Raw genomic sequence first — 21,226 nt, forward strand, 5'->3', positions numbered from 1 at the left:
TGCCGCTCCACTCACTCAAGATTCTTCACTTATTTTGTGACAATCTTGCTGTGACAATAGCGACTGCTGGACTTGCCTTGAGAACAGTCATCGCACTGTTTTTTAGTTTTGGATTTAGAGATACAGCGCGGAAACAGGCCCTTTGGCCCATCTAGTCTACACCAAACTTCGATCTCCCGTTCACACTGGTTCTATGCTATCCCACTCTCTTATCCACTCCCTACACAATAGGGGCAATTTACAGAGGGCCAAATTAACCTACAAACCAGCCCGTCTCCAGGATGTGGGAGGAAACTGGAGCAAATGCAGGAAACCCACGCGGTCACAGGGAGAATGTGCAAACTCCACAAAGACAGCACCCGAGGTCAGGATCGAACCGGGGTCTCTGGTGCTGTGAGGCAGCAACTCCACCGCCGCGCCACTGGGCCGCTCCGTTTCTCTTTCCGCAGATGCGGCCTGACCCTGGTGACAGTTGCCGGCTATTTTCCGTGCATGCTGGGGTTACCTCTTGGTGTTCGACAGGTATCTGGTGCAGGCGTTCCCGTCCCAGGCGCAGTAGGGATCGCGGGCCAGGCAGCATTCGGCGCAGGCCTTCCCATAGATGCTGCAGCGCTGCAGGGGCAGCTGCGAGATTGCCGAGTCCGAGCCGATATACAGCTGTTGCTGTTGAAGACAAGAGAACAAAGCCACACATCTGCGGAGATTAGCGACAGGGTTACAAACACCCGTCGTTCACATCCTCTCAAAACATTCTCATGGAATAAAATAACCACCAGCCGATCAAACCATTGCTGCAAAGTTCCTTCTGCTGCTTTTGGCTTTAGCTGTGCTGTAGAATGATGCAGCTGTATAAAATAGCAACTATATAATTGCTATGTAACTCTGCCTCTGTGGCAATGTTGCTGCCTTACAGCACCAGACACCCGGGTTTGATCCTGACTACGGGTGCTGTCTGTAAGGAGTTTGTACGTTCTCCCCGTGACCACGTGGGTTTTATCTGGGTGCTCTGGTTTCCATCCACATTCCAAAGGCGTGCTGGTTTAAACCGAAGATAAACCAGCATCTGCAGTTCCTTCCTACACATATTTACTTTAATAGTTTGAACCAAACTGTCCAGCAGATGGTACACAAAAATGCTGGAGAAACTCAGCGGGAAACTCATCTATGGAGCGAAGGAAATAGGCGACGTTTCGGGCCGAAACCCTCCAGCAGATGGAGCTAGAACTGAAGCAATCACTGCATTCCCTTTCAATATTAGAGTTTAACTTTTCCTAACTAATATATTTCTAAGCATCATTTCATTTTATCTTTTTAACAAAAACTCACTGTGTTGAAATTTCTTTGATGTGTTATATTTGCATTGATAAATTATTTTTACCAGAGAAAAATATCAGAATCCAACATGCAGTTAGAGATTATACAAACTCTTTGGAAGCATAAGTACTTGCAAAATACTTTGCCCCAAGAACAAGAACCAGAAGGACACAGGTTTAAAGTGTGAGGGGGAATGTTAATGGGAACTCGAGAGACAACTTTGTTACACAAAGGGTAGTGAGTGTATGAAATGAGCTGCTGGAGGAGGTGATCGAGGCAGTTCCTATCACAATGTTTAAAAAAACATTTGCACACGTACATGGATAGGACAGGTTTAGAGGGATAAGAGCCAAACGATGGCAGGTGGGACTAGTGTAGATGGGGCATGTTGGTTGGCATGGGCAAGTTGGGCTGAAGGGCCTGTTTCCATGCAGTATGACTGTATGACTAAGATCTTTAACTTTACAAAGCCCAAATCAAACTAAATCCTGTTCTGAGATTTTCCAACAAACCAGGAAAGGGCACCCCTCCGAAAAATTCTCTTTCACAAAAATATCTTGATCAGGTCCTTGGCCGTTGACACTTGTTGCTTCCCGTGCTAAGATGTTGTCCTTCAACTTTTCTGTCCTGGGCCGCCTTCATTGCCAGAGTGAGGCCACATGCAAGCTGGAGGAACAGCACCTCATATTCCATTTGTGGCAGCTTACAACCCTGCCTAACCCAACCCACCTCTCCTACAATCAGTCTGAAGAAGGGTCTCGACCTGAAACCTCATCTATCCATGTTGTCCAGAGATGCTGCCTGACCTGCTGAGTTACTCCACCACTTTGTGTCATTTTGAGTGTAAACATTGAGTTCTAAGTGGAGGAGACAACGCAGCCTCCTCCACGCGTAGCTTACAGGCTCATAAGCCCACAAAACGAAACCAATGTCTTTACCGCGTCTGCAGACCGCTAAAAGCCATGCCTCCCCAGGCCAGGCGGCACCGTTAAATGCCACCAACTGTCGAGGTTTAGTGCTACTGCAGCTCAATGTTGAAGGCCTTACCACCGCCAAGCTCAACGTCATCGAACAGATTGCCATCAAAAACAAGGCGACTATAGTTCCACTGCAGGAGACTCACACCGAGTTCTTAGATAACAAGCCCCCTACCCTAGCCCCTCTCTCTTTTCCAGGCCCCACCCTCACCCCATTTCTCCATCTCCAATTCCTCCCACCACCTTGCTCCTTTCCCCTCCTTTGTTCACTCATCTCCCACCCCCTTGTCCCAATTTTTATTTTACTCCCCCTCCTGCCTGTTCCCTCTCACCTATATCCCTCCCTCTGGCTTTACATTTCAATCCCCCTCTCCAAACCTCTTTCCTTATCTGACACGCTTTCGACACCTTTTCAAGCTATTTGCTCCCCCCCCCCCCTCCCCCCCCCCCCTCACCTGTATCCGCCTATCACATGCCAGGCTTTGAAATTTGCTCAATTCCAGCATCTGTAGTTCCTTGTGACTCTAGTGTTTAATTTCTGGTACAGAGTCAGTTGAAATCTGTGATAGCACCTGCCAGGGACAATTCTGTACAATTCGCAGGATAGTGCTAGTGTACTGGGGTGTGGACTCGATGGGCTGAAGGGCCTGTTTATGCACTGTATCTCTAAAGTCTAGAGCATTTGCAGTTCCTTGTATCTACATAGAACAGTACAGCACAGGAGCAGGCCCTTCGGCCCGCAATGTCTGTGCCAAACATGAAACCAAGACCAACTCATATACCTGCACGTGATCTATATCCTTCTTTTAGCTGCAATTCATTTTTCATGTGCCTATCTAGAAGCCTCTTAAATGCCACAATCATGTCTGCCTTCTCCACCACGATCTCCAGCAACTGGTCCCAGGCACTCACCACTCTCTGTGCAAACAAAGGTTACCCCGCACGTCACCTTTAAAATTTGCCCCTCCCACCTTAAAGCTATGCTATGGAAAAGTTGGATACTTAAAATAAAAAGTTCTGCGAGATAATGTACTCACCCTTTTTGAGGAAAGTTTCATACTGGTGATGGGTGCAGAGTCCTGAAATAAAGCAGACAGGTTTGTTTAGAGGAAGGGAAAATAAATGGGAGGCACAGAAAGGGCAGTGGTAGAGTTGCTGCCTCACAGCGCCAGAGCCCGAGTTTAATCCCAACTGCGGGTGCTGTCTGTATGGAGTTTGTACATTCATTTTGTGACCATGTGGGTTTCCTCCAGGTGCTCCGGTTTCCTTCCACACTCCAAGGATGTACAGGTTTGTAAGTTAATTGGACTCTGAAAATTGTTCCCTAGGGTGCGGTGTGAAAGTGGGATAACATGGAACTGGTGTGAAAGGGGGTGATCGAATGGTTGGTGTGGACACTGTGGGGCAAAGGGCCTGTTTCCACTCTGTATCACTAAACTAAACTAGAAGAAAAAACTGAACTGCTGGAAGAATTCAGCCAGGCAGTGGCCAGCGACACCAGTTAATGTTTCAGTGCAGGGACCACAGTTTGGAGGAAGGATCATTGATCCAGAACATAATTGGTTTCTTTTTCCACAGAGAGTGCTTTATTGGCTGTTCTTTCTACATTTCTGTTTCATTTTCATGTTCGGTTAATATACCGGCGGCAACATTTTGTTCCTACACAAACACTTTGAACGAGATGCTTTGGCTTCAGAACTCCCTCACACTCCATGTGAACTTGGAGTCGGCCTTCACACTGCATTCCGCCTGTTAATGTCACAATCAATTATTTCAGCACTTCCTCCTATAATAAATCCCAACTTTGGACGCTCCCAACTTGTGCAGAAAGTAGGACGGAAATTCTGGCTAGAGGTTCACAGTGGTGCAGCTAGCTGGAAGAGCTGCTGCCTCACAGCGCCAGAGACTTGGGCTCGATCCTGACCTCAGCCGCTGTCAGTGCGGAGTTTGCAAATACTCCCTGTGACCGCATGGCTTTCCTCCCACATCCCAAAGACGTGCGGGTTTGTAGGTTAATTGGCCCTCCGAAAATTGTTCCCTAGTGTGCAGATGAGGAAGTGGGATAACATAGAACATAGTGTGAATGGGTGATCGATGGTCGGCGTGGACTCGGTGGGCCTGTTCCCACGCTGTATGCCTAAACTAAGTTAAGTGGCATCCTGTGTGAAAGGTGCATCGAGAGCTGGCTATGGAAACAATGGGGATTTAATACAAATCTGCGCAGTGTACATTTTTCTGGACATGAATAGTATCATGTGCGACAGGACCCAATTAAATTGTCGTGTGAGTATTGCTAGAAAAAAAATACTTTTGAAACCTGGTTAAGCCACACCAAGGCTAGGCTACTTGTCAAAACTGACAAATGGGTTGAATGTTTGTAAAGACAGCCATCCACATTTATTTTAAAAGTGAAAGGTGATTGCAAATTAAAATAAAATTTAATCATTTTTAAATTCTTAAAATGACGAAGGGGTTTGTTCATACCAACGAGAAACTGCTTCGGGTGGTAGAAAATGTAGTAACTGAAGGATGCAGATTAATAGCACCAGGAAACAGAACCAGGGGAGAAATTAGAAGATATTTATTATACATTGAACTACAGGATTCAGGAATGTCGAGTCTGGAAGGGCAATAAAGCTGATTGTAAAGAGACTTTCTGAAGTGAATTGGATAAATACTACAAGAGGCAAATATGCAAGGCTAGAAATGGGAGGGGGCGAGCAGGGAAGTGGGGGCTGAATGGGCAGTCTATTCCATGTGACAGCATGGGCAAGATGGGCTGAACGACCTCCTATTGTTCTGCATCCTTCTACGAGGGAACGAACCAAAGGTCTGTTCCTATCCTTGTTTCTCTCACCTTGAAGACTTGCAATTCTTCGAGGACTAGTTCTTCCATGTTCTGCCAGCTTTCCTTTGGCACCGAGATCACTTTCAACACCGTCCCAACGTCTATAAATTTAAAATGCAAAAAGAAGTTCTTATAGACCTCAATGGGCTAGATGGTTCCTCGGCCAAAGCAGTCTAGAACCAAAGGTTACAGTTACAGAAAAAACAATAGACCACAAAGGGGTGAAATGAACCTCAGGAATTCTCCACCCTGAATTTTAGACTTTAAACTTTAGAGATACAGCGTGGAAACAGGTCCTTCGGCCCAGGGAATCTGTCCCGTACACAAGCACTTTCCTACACACTAGGTGCCATTTACAGAAGCAGAGAACCAGAGGACATAGGTTTAAGGTGAGGGCAGAGGATTTAATAAGAACCTGAGTAACGTTTTTACCCAAAGCTTGGTGGTTGCATGGTCCGAGCTGCTGGAGGAGGTTATTGAGGCAGGCACGATCACAACATTTAAGAACTATTTAGACAGGCACATGGATAGGACAGGGTTAGAGGGATAGGGGCCAAATGCAGGCAGGTAGGACTAGCGTAGGTGGGACATGTTGGTCGGTTTGGGAAAAGCTGAAGGTCTTGTTTCCACGCTCTATAACCCAATGACTCTAAGCCAATTAACATGCAAACCTGCATGCCTTTGGAGTGTGTGAGGAAACTGGAGCACCCAGAGAAAACCCACGAGGTCACAGGGAGAACGTGCAAACTTCTTACAGACAGCACCCGTCGTCAGGATCGAACCCTGGTCTCTGGTGCTGTAAGGCAGCAACTGTACCGCTGCGCCACGGTGCAGTATTTGAGCTGAACCACTGTATTTATACTAAACGGATACTGGATTAGTTTAGAGACACAACATGGAAACAGGCCCTTCGGCCCATCCAGTCCATGTTGACCATCGATCCCCCATTCACACTAGTTTTCGATATTATTCCATTTTCTCACCCACTCCCCACACATTAGCGGCAATTTTACAGGGGCCAATTAACCTAAAAACCCACACGTCTCTGGAATGTGGGAGGAAACCGGAGGGAGCGCATGGAGGGAAACGCAGGCTGTCACAAGGAGAACGTACAAAGTTCACGCACCCATGGTCAAGATCGAACCGGGGTCTCTGGCGTTATGAGGCAGCGGCTCTACCCGCTGAGGCACTCTGCTGAATCTCTGGATATTAAGGAAATCGGGATTTACAGGTATTATGCAGGAAAGTGGTACTGAATAGGAAGATCAGCACAGTGGTGCAGTGGTAAAGCTGCTGCCTTACAGCACCAGAGACCCCGGTTCGATCCTGACTGTGGGCGCTGTCTGTATGGAGTTTATACGTTCTCCCTGTGACCGCGTGGGTTTTCTCCAGGTGCTGCAGTTTGTAGGTTAATTGGCTGCTGTAAATTGTCCCCTAGTGTGTAGGATAGAACTAATGTACAGATGATTGCTGGTTGGCAGGGACAAGGTGGGTTGAAGGGCCTGTCTCCACACTATGATCAGCCGTGGCCATTGATAAATCTTAGTATCGGCACAAGGGTTCCAATAGCCTCCTCCTTCTACTTCTTATGATTTTATGAGAAAACGCACAGTGGCTTGAATGTGGTCATGGAGTCATACAGCGTTGGGAAAAGGCCATTCGGCCCAACTTGCCCACACTGACCAACTACACTCGACTCCGCTGTTCCCACCTGCCTGCGCAATCAGCACAAAGGAAAGATCAATGGGCACGTCACGGGTTAATAAAAGTTACCTGTCCCAATAAACATGACGTCGTAACGACCATCTCCTGCATCCACTCTGTCCACCACCAGCTGGGTGAAGCTGTAGTCAACATTGGTCTTGACCAGGACAGGTCGATGGTTGATGGGGTGAATGGGGTTGTACATCAGTGGGTGGCTACGGGCAAATAACACAACATCATCCGGAAACTCCTTGGTGGACTGAAAACCACCGAAGGTTTTGCTCGGACACTGGAAAGATAAAAGGAACAATGCAGGCGGCCGTGAGAACGCTTCATCTTTGAGGAAGACAGACACAAAAAAGCTGGAGTAACTCAGCGGGTCAGGCAGCACCTCTGGAGAAAAGGAGTAGGCGATGTTTCTGTTACTCCTGGCCAAATTGGAGAGGTTAGGACTTTAAAATGGGGTAAAACCTTCAGGGCTGCTGGGAGATTTGGACAATTTGGAATTGCTCTCTGCAGAACTGGGATATGATGCGGAGTGGTACCAGTTTGTCTAGAGCCTAGATACAAGCTGCAGGAAAAGAATGAGAACATCTGCAGACCCTGTCAATCAGGTGCAAAATGCATAGAATGGATTGGACGACTGCAAACCAGACATACACCTTGTAAATAATTGTAAATAATGTTGCAGTTCTACTTTGCCGAGTGTTGATTGGATGAGGTATTGACCCTTGCCTGGACACACTGATCTGTTCTGTATTTATGCCTTCTATATTCTTTGGACCTCAACGAGGTTCAAATGACAAATAAAATTGTATTGTATTGTATTGTTGTGCTGAAGCAAAGCAAGAATTTCATTGTCCTATCTGGGACACATGACAATAAACTCTCTAGAATCTTAAATCTTCTTGCAGATCAGGGTAAATGTTTCTAAGTTGGCTTCCTTGAGAAGTCCTGTTTGAATACAATGTATTGAGCTGCTGTATTATTGGATTAGGGAAATATCTGTTATGTATGGGGTTGATCGATATCTGTAATTGGATTATTCAGAGACCACCCCCATGTGGTTCGTCCCCTCGAGGTCCCGGGACATATAAAAGTTCGCCACCACGAGGTCCCGCGCGATCTTCTGGGAGAGCGCTTGGGACTGCGTGACCTTCTGGAGTGTCTCTGTTTGAGCGAGGCCTAGAGGGCTTGAACAGGCAGGTACGAGGATCGAACCCGTGGTGGTTTGGTACAGTGGTGCGAACTGTAATTGTGTTTTGATAAAATAAAGATTAGTTGTTCAAGTGCTTGATTCAGTGGTTTTTGACTGAAACTAGACTGGGGGGGAAGCTTAGAACGAGCTATTTACATTTTGGGCCGAGACCCTTCTTAGAACTTTGAGGATTTTTGACTAGGGTACTGCCCCGATTCACCTTCCACCCCATTGCGGACATTGAACTTAGACTGTGGAACTGTTGTACGGGTCCACCACCGATTTTCCGGCACTTCCTTTAATCCAGACAAAATTACGTGAGCACAATTGAAATTCCATGGATGGCCACAGATGGCGCTGCATATGACACACGCTCTTCTGGGATATGTCCCTCCATCCCAGGAGCCATTTGTTTCAATCTGTAGTTGTTAGTGGCGATCCCTCGGTTCGGTGCAATTCCTAGCTTATTTTGCTTACATTTAACCCTAGATATAACTTCAAAGCAAGGTCCAAGCGGCATCACATTCAATACTTGTTTTATTGAAGTTTCTAGCAGTCCGTGGTCCTTCATGACATGGGAGAGGTATAATTAGTCGGTCAGAGATGTTTTGTTGTATCATTATTATGTTGGTCCGGCAAAATGGATAATCTGGCAAGGCTCTTGACCCAAGGGTGCCAGAGAATCGGTGGTGGATCTGTTCTACAATGACGAGAACTAGTTTAGTTTAGTTTATTATTGTCACGTGTACCAAGGTACAGTGAAAAGTGTTTAGTTGCATGCTATCCAGTTGAAGAAAAACATAGATAATCCAGCCGTTCACAGTGCACGGATATAGGACAAAGGGCACAACATTTAATGCAAGATAAAGTCCGATTAAAGATAGTTCAAAGGTCCACAAGGAGGTAGATGGGAGGTCAGGAACACACTCTAGCTGATGAGAGAACTGTTCAGTTGCCTGATAACAGCTGGGAAGAAACTGCCCCTGAATCTGGACGTATGTGTTTTCAAACCTCTGTACCTCTTGCCTGATGCGAGAGGGGAGAAGAGAGAATGAGTTTGGTCCTTAATTATACTGGTAGCCTTATCTCCAGAGATGTAGCCTGACCTGCTGAGTTACTTCAGTATTTTGTGTTTATCTAACCCAGGCAGCATTCTGGTAAACCTCTTTCCGCACCCTCTCCAAAGCCCCCACTTCCTGCAACAAGGCAACCAGAAATGCACACAATACTCTAAATGCAGCCTAACCAAGTCCTATAAAGCTGCACCATGGCTTCCTGACTCATATATCCAATGCCCCCTGGGTTAGTTTGGCTTGAAACTTTGAATCAGGTTTTTAGACCTGCTGAGTTCCTCCAGCAGATTGTGTGTTGCCCCAGATTCCCACATCTTGTGTCGCTCTGAAAACATTATTTTCATTGGCAAATTGAACCAGTGGTAAGGGTAATGTTCAACTTTAAGGAGCAATTTGAGATTTGTACCCCAAAGATTGTTGGCAAAAGATTTTGTGCTAAATAATAGAGGCACAAGGGACTGCAGATGCCAGTTTACAAGAAAAAAGACACAAAATTCTGAAGTAACTCAGCAGATCAGGCAGCATCTCTGGAGAACATGGATAGGTTGTGTTTCAATTCAGAATATCTCCTTCTTTCTGAAGAAGGGCTCCGACCCAAATCGCCTGCCATAGGTGTTGTCTGATCCATTGAGTTACTCTAGCACCTTGTGTCTATTTTGGTGTTAAATAATAAACAAGGAACTGTAGATGCTGGTTAACAGAAAAGGCCATTTCAGGTCAGGTCAGAAGAAGGGTCCCGACCCGAAATGTTGCCTATTCATGTCTTCCTGAGGTGCTGCCTGACCTGCTGAGTTATTCAAGTACTTTGTGTCTTTTTGGCATTAAATAATGTTTTGTAACTTGATCCAAACAATGAGAACAATGTGGGACAGTGGCAGCACCAGAAGGGGAGTTCGACTAATTGTATAGCTCTGACTGAATTTACATCCTGTTGCCTCGGCAAGGCCAGCAGTATAATCAAAGACAAGTCTCACCCCGGTCACTCCCTCTTCTCCCCTCAGCCATCAAGCAACAGGTACAGAAGTTTGAAGAGGCATAGCTACAGATTCAAGGACAGTTTCTTCCCAGCTGTTATCAGGCAACTGAACCAAAGTCTCATCGGCTAGAGTGGTCCTGAGCGCCAATCTTCCTCATTGGAGACCCTTGAACTAGCTTTTATTGGACTTTATCTTGCAGTAAACGTTAGTTCCTTTATCCTGTATCTGCAAGTTCAAGTTCAAGTGAGTTTATTGTCATGTGTCCCTGTATGGGACAATGAAATTCTTGCTTTGCTTAAGCACACAGAAAATAGTAGGCATTTACTACAAAACAGATAAATGTGTCCATATACCATGATATAAATATATACACACATGAATAAATAAACTGGTAAAGTGCAAATAGCAGAAAGTGGTTATTAATAATCAGAGTTTTGTCCGAGCCAGGTTTAATAGCCTGATGGCTGTGGGGAAGTAACTTGGTTGTTGCAGTCTTCAGGCTCCTGTACCTTCTACCTGAAGGTAGCAGGGAGATGAGTGTGTGGCCAGGATGGTGTGGGTCTTTGATGATACTGCCAGCCTTTTTGAGGCAGCGACTGCGATAAATCCCCTCGATGGAAGGAAGGTCAAAGCCGATGATGGACTGGGCAGTGTTTATTACTTTTTGTACACAATGGATGCCTTGATTGTAATCAATATAGTCTTTTCATAGACTAATAGCATGCGTCAAAAAGCTTTTTACTGTACCTCGTTGCACGTGACAATAAACTAAACCAAACCAATACTACATTAGACTTTATATTCAACTAAACACTATACCTTTTATCATGTACTTTTTACACCGTGGATGGCTTGATTGTAATCATGTACAATATTTACGCTTACTGGATAGCACACAACAAAAGGCTTTTCACTGTACCTCGGTATACATGGCAATAATAAACTAAACTAAACTTTCAGTGGGCTGTCACAGGACAATGGGCCGAATGGTCAGCCGCTGTCTTAGTTACATTGAAATCATTACAGAATATACTTGTGGGCTGGGTAATACCAGTTGTTGGGTACAACGCACAATGTCATTGAGGGCAGCCTGCACTATGTTAGGGTTATATATTACCCAGACTCACCATTCCTGGTCGGGGGTAGGGCACCTTGCCCTGGAAAGGGACCCACTGGTAGTTAGGCCCCTCCTTGTGTGCGAAGGGTCCCAGGAAAGCTCTGCGGATGTCATTCATGCTGTACACACACACAGCCGAGCCCTTGAATACGTTACTGGAAGAAATGACACAGAGAATCAGATGGCTGGTAACGCAAGAGGCACAAGAACAGAAGTTCGGCATGTCCCCAACAACAGCACCTGCCAGGTACAGTTCCGTACTCTGAGTGTTGGGACAAGGACTGGAGACCCAATTGTCCACCTGGAGAAAAGGAATTAGATCCCCCTATAAACATATGGCCTGGCGCTCCCCTTCTCCCCAAGGTAAGTGGGTACCTAAGGAATTTTCACCAGGAGGATGTAAGTAGAGATGGGTCAAATCTACTTCCATAGAAGGCTTAGGAAGTTCAGCATGCTTCCAACAACTCTCAGCAACATCTACAGATGCGCTGGAGAAAGCATTTTATCGGGATGCATCACAGCCTGGTTTGGGAACAGCTCCATCCAAGACACGAATCCAGTGTGTGTATCAATCATTGAGTCCACACATACCTCCGTATCTGGTGTGTGTGCTAACCATCATGACACTCCCTCCAACCCCTACCAGTCTGTATCAATCAACAACATCACCAGACATAGTTAGCACAGTCCGCTGCAGCAGTTCAGGACAACAGGCCAGTCAACAGAAAAGACAGAAACAAGACTCCTGGCTCATATAATGACAATCCACCAGTCATTGAAATGAACTTATCATTCCCTCTCAGAGCTTGTAGAGTAATTGAGCTGCACAGAACGTAAACAGGCACTTTGGCCCACCTTGTCCATGCAACCAAATTGGCAATTTGGGCCAGTCCATTTGCCTGCTTTAAGCCTATATCCTTCCTGTCGCTTCCTAAACCCTTCCTAAAGTCATAATCGTATCCACTTGTCCAGCTTCCCCTGACAGCTCATTCCAGATATGGACTGGATACAATTCTCCGAGTGAATAAGTTGCCCCTGAGATCCCTCTGAAATCTGTCCCCTCTCACCTTGAGCCTATGCCCTCCAGTTTTAGAATCCTCTACCCTAGGAAAAGGACGGTGACAGTTCATCGTACCCGTGGTCCGTTGCAGAAGATCTGTTGTGCAATAATCTCTGATGTTCTCACCTTGAGGTACTGAAGATGGTGTAGACGAGAGGGTTTCTGCGATCTCTCGAGTGCAGGAAGAACACATCCCCTGGTGAAAGATCAAACAGGCCATTAGACAGGCAACAATCATCGCTTCACAAAGTGCTGGAGTAATTCAGCAGGACAAGCAGCATCTCTGGAGAAAAGGAATAATTATGTTTCGGGAAGGAACCATTCCTCAGACTGAGAAGTATGGAAGTGTGGAATATGAGTATAGAGCTTTGGAAGTATGGAGTCGGCCTCGTCTTTGGTCAGTCTTCCTGTGGCCTACGATCCAGTCACGACTACAGTCCCATTTATTCATGTTAACATTCCTCAAAGGAAAATCTTGGAAAATGGACCATAAAAGATTCCTATTTGTTACAGAGCAGTCCCTGTTTCTGGCCAGGTCTTTCAGAAAGGGGTGGCATGGTGGCGCAGCGATAGAGATGCTGCTTTAAAACGCCAGAGACCTGGGTTCGATCCCGACCACGGGTGCTGTCTATACAGAGTCAAGAGTGTTTTATTGTCATATGTCCTGAAACGGAACAATAAAATTCTTACTTGCCCAATCAGCGCAACAGATATGTATACACGGTACTCTGTAAAATCCACCAGAAACAAGAAGAAAATAATCCGTATATATATATATATATATAGTTTTAAAAAATAGTTGTACGTTCCCCCTGTGAATGCGTGGGATTTCTCGGGGTGCTCAGATTTCCTCCACATTCCAAAGACGTGTGGGTTTGTAGGTTTATTTACCCTCTGTAAATTGTCCCTAACTTATAGGGATTAAATGAGTGGGATAACAATTTACAGAGGCCAATCAACCTACAAGCATGTACATCGTTGAAATGTAGGAGGAAACCGGAGCGCCTGGAGAAAACCCACGCGGTCACAAGAACGTACAAACTCTGTACAGACAGCACCCATAATTAGAATCCGACCCGGGTTTCTGGCACTGTGGGACATCGGCTCTACAAGTTGTGCCAGTGCGAATGGGTGATAGATGGTCAGTATGGACCTGATGGGCCAAAAGGCCTGTTTCATGCTGTATCTCTAAACTCAAACTACAAAACCATGTCGTGAAGTTGAATAATCCAATGTTGTTGAGGTGTTACACAGTGGTGCAGGGTAGAGGTGCAGCCTTACAGCGCCAGAGACCCTGGTTCGTTCCTGACTACGGATGTTGTCAGTGTGGAGTTTGTACGTTCTCCCTGTGACTACGTGAGTTTTCTCCGGGTGCTCCGGTTTCCTCCCACATTCCAAAGACGTACAGATTTGTAGGTTAATTGATTTCTGTAAATTGTCCTTGACGTGTATGGGCATCGATGGTCGGTGTGGATTCGGTGGATCAAAGGCCTTGTTTCCACGCTACATCTCTAAACCAAACTAAACTAAAAGTGTAGATTCTCTCTTTTAAGTCTCTGTGAACCAAGATCTATTTTATATTTACTTGGTGCTGCTGCTGTAGGCTTGACTGGGGATGAAGGAAAAAATAATGAAAGAACAAAGCCACTTACTGAGCTCATCGAAGTGGGTGTCAATGCCTTCATTGCCAGGGACTGAGCAGATTAACCGGGCCTTCAGGAACGTTGTCCACTTGTTCACCAGGCTTCGCAATCCCCCATGGTCATTCTGAAATATGGGAGAAGGCCGTTAGGCAGGTAAAGGCAACCTAACAGCCCACATACCACTGCCATCTTGAGAGTGGATGACACTCATCCCACCCGTGCCATCAGGAACAAAGTAAAAGACCCTGAGACCCGCAACGTCCAGGTTCAGTAGCAGCCTCTTCCCAACAACTAGCTTATTTGGCTTTGGTTAAAAAAATTGTAAATTGTCCCTAGCGTGTAGGATAGTGCTGGTGTAGGGGGCGATTGTTGGTTGCCATGGATTCGGTGGGCCGATGGGCCTGTTTCCACATTGTTATCAGGCTCCTGTACCTTCTTCTCAATGGCAGGAAATGAGAGCATGGCCAGGGTGGTGTGGGTCTCTGATGATGCTGGCTGCCTTTTATTCACACAGATAATATGATATTTGGGAATGTTCCTTCAAGGCTTGGGTCTTGTATTAGGCTCTTCCAATGTGAAAGCCATCAACAAGTGCAATAGTCCCACTTTCACATGTACTCCCTACTCAGTGGGAGCAATAGATCTCCATTACAGATCTACAACAGATCTGACTTTGAGCCCCACTGCGGGGACGTGGACTTACCATCGGAGCCAATCCCTTGCCTGGGATCGTCGCTCCAACCATGGCCTGTGGATTTCACCATCGAGGAGCTCGCAGTCTCAAGTAGAGACTGATGTCGGGAGCTCCAAATGACGCAGATGGTTTCGACCAGCCCCGACCAGGGATCAGATCGCCCGGCGCGGGGGAGCTGAGATTGCCCCCTGATGCGGGAGTATGATCGCCCCAACGCGAGGGGCCAAAACGCCGCCGGCTACGGGAGCCCAGATCGCCCCGTCAACGGATGGCTCGAGGCCCCCAACCGCGGGAGAACAAAGAAGGGAAGAGAATGAACTTTTTTTTCGGTTTTCATCACAATGAGGAATGTGGAGGAGTCACTGTGGTGGATGTTTATGTCAATTTGTATTTTGTGTGTTTTGTTGCTTTTTATTGGTATGACGGTATGGCAAATCAAATTCCTTGGATGTTGCAAAACATACTTGGCTAATAAAGTACGAGTATGATTATGATTATATTTGGCCAATTAACCTACATATTCACAGGTCTGGAATGTGGGAGGAAATTGGAGCACCCGGAGGAAACCCACAAGGTCATAGTGAGAACGTACAAACTCCGTACAGACAGCACCCGTAGTAAGGATCGAACCTGGATCTCTGGCGCTGTGAGGCAGCAACTCTACCGCTGTGCCACCGCGCACACTTAGTGTTGCTGAGGGTCTGGCCACGTTTTAAGCCAATGTTTTACGGCACAGTGGCGCAGCGATAGAGTTGCTGCCTCACAGTGCCCAAGACCCAGGTTTTGATCCTGACTACAGGTGCTGTCTGTACGGAGTTTGCACGTTCTCCCTGTGACCACGTGGGTTTTCTGGGTGCACCGGTTTCCTCCCACATTCCAGAGTCGTACAGGTTTTGTAGGTTAATAGGTTTCAGTAAAATTGTAAATTGTCCCGAGTGTGTAGGATAGTGTTCGTGTGTGGGGGTGTTCGCTGGTCGGCGTGGACTCGGTGGGCAGAGGAGCCTATTTCTACCCTGCATCTCTAAAGTGCTGCCTGTGTCAGACATAGCCAACCATCTCTAAAAGGACGGCAACCTTCTGCGGTGTAAGCAATACACGGGCCTTCAAGGACTCTCTTACAGAGTTTCTGTATCAAGTCTAAAGATTAATGCTCGATTACAACTTTCCATTCCCACTGAGTGCTCTATTAATAAACCACGCTGTGATCTGTTTGCCCTCTGCAATATTCAGCGATGTCCTCTATTAGAGGTCGTTACTTATAAATGAGAAACAAAGGGACAAATCGCCATGGTGACTCCTACAGAACGGGGCCCTGCACTCTGACCACTCGGGGTCCCTGGAAGCTGGGGAGTAGAACAATCAATAGCTCAGCGATCGAGACCATTCTGATCCCACAAGCATACACTGCGCAGGGAGCTGCAGTGTCAGTGTATTGGATTCATGCACTGGGGTCGAGGGTTCAATCCCCACTCCAGGAACTCCAATGTATAATCTGGGCCAATAGTCCTGCTGTGACTCTGAAGGAGCTTTGTACTATTTTGAAACAAGGAACCGCAGAGGTTGGTTTACAGAAAAGGACACAAATGGGCAGCACGGTGATTGAGCCTTACTGCGCCAGAGACCCAACTTCAAACACGACTATGGGTCAGGCAGCATCTCTGGAGAACACAGATAGGGTCAAGACCCTTCTTCAAACTACAGAAACACCACGGAAAAAAGGCCTTTTGGCCCACCCAGTCCGCGCTGACCAGCGATCACCCCCATACACCCGCGCTATCGTATACACCACAGACAACTTACAATTTTACCAATGCCGATTAACCTACAAACTTGCACGTCTTTGGAGTGTGGGAGGAAACCGGAAAACACCCAGAGAAAACCCACACGGTCACAGGGAGAACGTACAAACTCCGTATGGCCAACACCCGTAGTCAGGATTGAACCCGGCTCTCTGGCGCTGTAAGGCAGCAAATCTACCGCTGCGCCATTGTGCTTACATCAACTGATTCTAGATTGTGGGGGGGGAAAATCTAGGAAACATGAGAGGCAGGACAAAGCATGGCCGCTAATAAGTGGATCAAGGTGAACCTCATCCATAACTGTTTTTAAAACACCATAAGATTGTGAGACATAGGATTAGAATGAGGCCATTCGAACCATTGAGTCTATTCAGCTATTCGAATGTGGTTGATCCATTTTTCTCTCTCAACCCCATTCTCCTGCCTTCTCCTCGTAACCTTTGATGCCCTTACTAGTTACTAGAACAAAGCCTGTGAACAAATGATGAAGCTTATCCATCTAACATAGTCATGGGCGCAACTCTCCCAACCTCTGTGGAAACTCTGGCCCCGTTGAGGTGACCACCCTTTCCCACCACCCTTCCGTCTTTAGTTGGGAGGTCACATATGTCTCCGTCGCCAATCCTCGATGACCCACCCGACACAGTTGGCCGACCCGCGAGAAGGTGGACTTCCCCAGGTTCTGTCCCTCCACGGCCATCTCTCGGAAGAAGAAGTAGATCTTATCGTCGTCTGGGTTGTCGCTCTCTGGAATCCAAAATGATCCGACAAACTTGGGGTCTGCGTTAGAGAAAGAAGATAAAAAACCTCAGCTGTTTTCTAAACGAGGGCGGGTCTGGGGACATGGGATGGGCAGTTTTGGGAAGTTTCAATGTCGTCACCAATCAACTGGACTCCGACAACATTTGTCTCCCAGATGTACATGATTTACTTGTGCACCAGGACAGCAGAACAGACCCAGTTATCGTATTAATTTGTTTAGTTTCATTTGTAGACGCAGTTTAAGTTGAGAGGGGAACAATTTAATAGGCATCTGAGTTGGTGGATGCAACGAGCTGCCGGTGGAGGTAGTTGAGGCAGGGACTATCGTAATGTTAAAGAAGCAATTAGGCAGGTGCATGGATAGGACAGGTTTAGAGGGATGTGGGCCAAACACAGGCAAATGGGACTAGTGTAGATGGGACACGTTGGTCAGTGTGGGTGTTGGGCCGAAGAGCCTGTTTTCACACTGTACGACTCAATGAGTGGCAATTTCTTCACACACAATTTGTATATGGAACGAGCTGCCAGAGGAAGTGGTTGAGGCAGATATAGCAACATTTAAAAGTCATTTGGACAGGTACAAGGATAGGAAAGGTTTAGATGGATATGGGCCAAACGCAGACAAATGGGACTGGCTTAGATGGGGGCACTTTGGTTGGCATGAACGAGTTGTGCCGAAGGGTCTGCTTCCGTGGATTGTGGCTGCAAGTCCACTCCAACACAAAGACCTCGGCAGATACTCAGGTACAGAACTAAGGGGGGGTGCCACTCTGAGAGGGGTGCCACCATGGAGATGAAACTTCAAGATGAAAACCTGTCTGGCGCCACAAATGGATCCAAAAGATGCACTACTTCGGGGGAGGGAGGGAGAATTATCCCCAGTGTCGGAGCAACCTTGACCCTTCAGTCCACGTTGCTAAAACAGATGTACTATTTTGTTACAGGTCCACTGCCAATTTCCCGACAACCAGTAGTCTGGCATCTCTTTTAATCCGGACAACATTACGAGAGCGCACTTGAAATCCTTCCCCCGGATGTCCCCCCCCCCCCCCCCCCCCTCAAAAACAATGTGACGCCTAGGCCGGGTGAAGTGGCCGATCTTGACCATCCTCGATCGATCAGCGGGTCGAACATGCCCCCCGTGGCTGGGGCTCTGGAACCTCGGCCCAGCTATAGCCGGCACATCCGTTCCCATAGCCGACTTCCAAGGTCGGCATTACGGGCAGGTATCTCGGCCATGGAAGTCGGCCTAGACGGACCTCTGTTGGACCAGCAAAACAGATAATCCAGAGAGGCTCTGGAACCAAGGGGAAAATCGACGGTATAACATTTTAGAGTTTAGATTTATTATTATTGTCATGTGAACTGAGGTACAGTGAAAAGCTTTGTTTTGCATGCTGTCCAATCAAGTCAGATAATACTATGGTTGATACATAGATACAACACTATGTATAATACTGTACATAAACACAATCAAGCCAAAATGAAGTACAATAGGTAGAACAGATACAGCGTGCAGAATATAGTTGTCATCATTGTAGCGCACCAGTTCCAGAGACAAAGTCCAATGTCCGCAAAGATGTAGTGGTGAATCGGTCAGTACCAACCTTATTGAAGGACCGTTCGGAAGCCTGATAACAGAGGGGAAGAACCTGTTTCTGGGTCTGGTGGTGCGCGCTTTCGTTTATCCTATAAGCATTGAAATATAAAATGCTGGAGTAACTCAGCGGGTCAGGCAGCATCCAGAACATGGATGGATGACGATTCAGGTCGGGATCCTTCTTCAGACTTTATGGGCCCCTGTCTCATTCCTCACGCTCTGTGCTTTCACCTCTGTTTGTCGGATATTACTGTGTGCAAATTGGCTGCTGTTTTCCTGCATTGCACTTTCAAATTATTCCACTAGCTGTCAAGTGCTATAATAAATGTTAAGAGAGAAGGAACGGCATCTCATTGCTTGGGCAGCTTACAGCCCAGTGGTATGAATATTGATTTTTCTCACTTCAGGTAGCCCCGCTATTCCATCTCTCTCTATTCCCCCCCCCCACTCAATTCGCACCAGCTTCTCATTTTCACCCAACAAACAGCTAACAATGGCCTGTTTCACAGAGCCTGGTGGGGGCGCGACTCGTTGCAGCGCCCCCTACAGCCTGTCTGTCTTTAAAAAAAATTTTGTCTAGTTAAATGTAGTGTTTGTGTTTTTTAAGTTTGGTTTTAAATGTGTATATGTGGGGGGGGGCGGGAGGGGGAAACCTTTTGAAATCTCCTCCCTGTCTGGGAGACCCGACCTTTTACCTGTCGGGTCTCCGTTGTCGTTGGGGCCTAGCACCGTGGAGCGGCCTCCAGCCTGAACGACCCGGGGGTTCGGGAGACTGCGGAGCTGTGGACTACTCACCATCGTGGGGCTGGCCGGCCTCGGAGCGTGGGGAGCGGTGGTGACTCGCTGCTGCGACTCGACTCCTGGGGCTCGGAGGCTCCAGCAACGCAGCCGCAGGTCCGGTGGACTGGGACATCGGGAGCTCGCGGGTCCGGGGGGAGAGAGAGACCGCTTCCCGGAGCTCCCGCTACGAGACTTCTCTAGCCCGTGTCACGGGGTTGGAACGACCTGGAGCGGGACCGTACATCGCCCGGCGCGGCTTGATGGCTGTGGGGCTCACCATCGCCCGCGGGGGCTCCGACCTTGTACTTCAGACCGGGAGCGGGGCCGTAAATCGCCCCGCGCGGCCTAAAATGGCCGTGGGACTTACCATCACCCGCCTGGGGCTTCGACATTGGGAGAGAAATTGAGAGCAGGGGAGGGAAAAGACTTTGCCTTCCATCACAGTGGGTCCACTGTGATGGAAGTTTGTGTGAATTTAATTGTGTGTATGTCTCGGACATTGTCTTTGTTTGTATGGCTGTGGAAACAAATTTTCGATTGAGTCTCACTGAGGCTCAAATGACAATAAATTTGTGTTGTATTGTTTCCTTTATCATCCTTCCTTTTTTGCATATCTTTCATCCGTTGTTCTTTATCTCTCCACATCACCGGCGATAGTCGATATCTCTCGTTTCTCTAATCCCTAACCCGTCTGAAGAAAGGTCTTGACCCAAAACGTTACCCATTCCTTCTATCCAGGTATGCTGCCTGTCCCGTTGAGTTACTCCAGCTTTTTGGATCGATCTCTGAGGTTCTTTTGCATACAACTCCCAAAGCCCCTGTAATACACTGAGCCTCCTGAAGGTGGTGCAAGGAACAATGTTTGCAAGCCCAGCAGGAACTCGGAGCCACACTGTTCCCCTCTCCTCCCTCTTTCATCTCTTCGCTCACCCCCATGGCTCGACTTTTCCCACTTCTCTCCTCTTTGCTCCTTTGCTTCCCTGCTCAGCTTGTGTCTCCCTCCTGTCCCAGGCTTTCTCACGCATATGGACACACAGGAGACTGCAGATGCTGGAATCTTGAGCAAAATGCACAGTGCTGGAGGAACTTAGCGGGTCAGGCAGCATCTGGGCAGGGAATGGGCAGGCGATGTTTGGGGCAGCACAGTGGCGCAGCAGTAGTTGTTGCCTTACAGCTGCCTTTCCCTCTCTCTCTCACTCCCTCTTCCTCCGTCTCTCTCCCTCCCTCCTACACATCCTCTCTCTCTCTCCCTCTGTCTCTCACTCACTCCCTCTCACACTCACTCCATCACACAATCTTTCTCACACATTCCCTCACTCTCTCATTCATTCTCTCACACTCACACTCTCTCCCTGTCCCACATTCTCCCATACACACACTCTCACACACATACACTCTCACACTCACACACACACTCATACACACACTCTCACACTCATACACACTCTCACACACACTCATACACACTCTCACACTCATACACACTCTCACACACACACTCTCACACACACTCTCACACTCATACACACTCTCACACTCACATACACTCTCACACACACACTCTCACACACACACTCTCACACTCACACACACACTCATACCACACACTCACACTCATACATACACACCACACTCACATCCACCACATCATACACCTCACACAACACACTCACCCACCAC

General features: G+C 47.4%; 1 protein-coding gene across 5 annotated transcripts in view; it reads right to left on the reverse strand.

The window, feature by feature from the left end:
* The window catches only part of LOC116983325 (semaphorin-3B-like), a 261,802-nt gene that overhangs the window by 7,175 nt on the left and 233,401 nt on the right, over window positions 1-21,226 (reverse strand). For all 5 annotated transcript variants that reach the window (XM_033037035.1, XM_033037033.1, XM_033037036.1 and 2 more), the window contains exons 8-15: window positions 17,042-17,184; window positions 13,921-14,035; window positions 12,395-12,464; window positions 11,219-11,363; window positions 6,913-7,132; window positions 5,149-5,240; window positions 3,329-3,370; window positions 506-663 (exon numbers count right to left, since the gene is read on the reverse strand). In XM_033037035.1, the coding sequence (XP_032892926.1) occupies window positions 506-663; window positions 3,329-3,370; window positions 5,149-5,240; window positions 6,913-7,132; window positions 11,219-11,363; window positions 12,395-12,464; window positions 13,921-14,035; window positions 17,042-17,184 (985 nt within the window). The remainder of the gene's footprint in view (window positions 1-505; window positions 664-3,328; window positions 3,371-5,148; window positions 5,241-6,912; window positions 7,133-11,218; window positions 11,364-12,394; window positions 12,465-13,920; window positions 14,036-17,041; window positions 17,185-21,226) is intronic.

The sequence above is a fragment of the Amblyraja radiata genome, chromosome 18, assembly GCF_010909765.2.
Source record: "Amblyraja radiata isolate CabotCenter1 chromosome 18, sAmbRad1.1.pri, whole genome shotgun sequence".
In the NCBI taxonomy this organism is placed as follows: Eukaryota; Metazoa; Chordata; class Chondrichthyes; order Rajiformes; family Rajidae; genus Amblyraja; species Amblyraja radiata.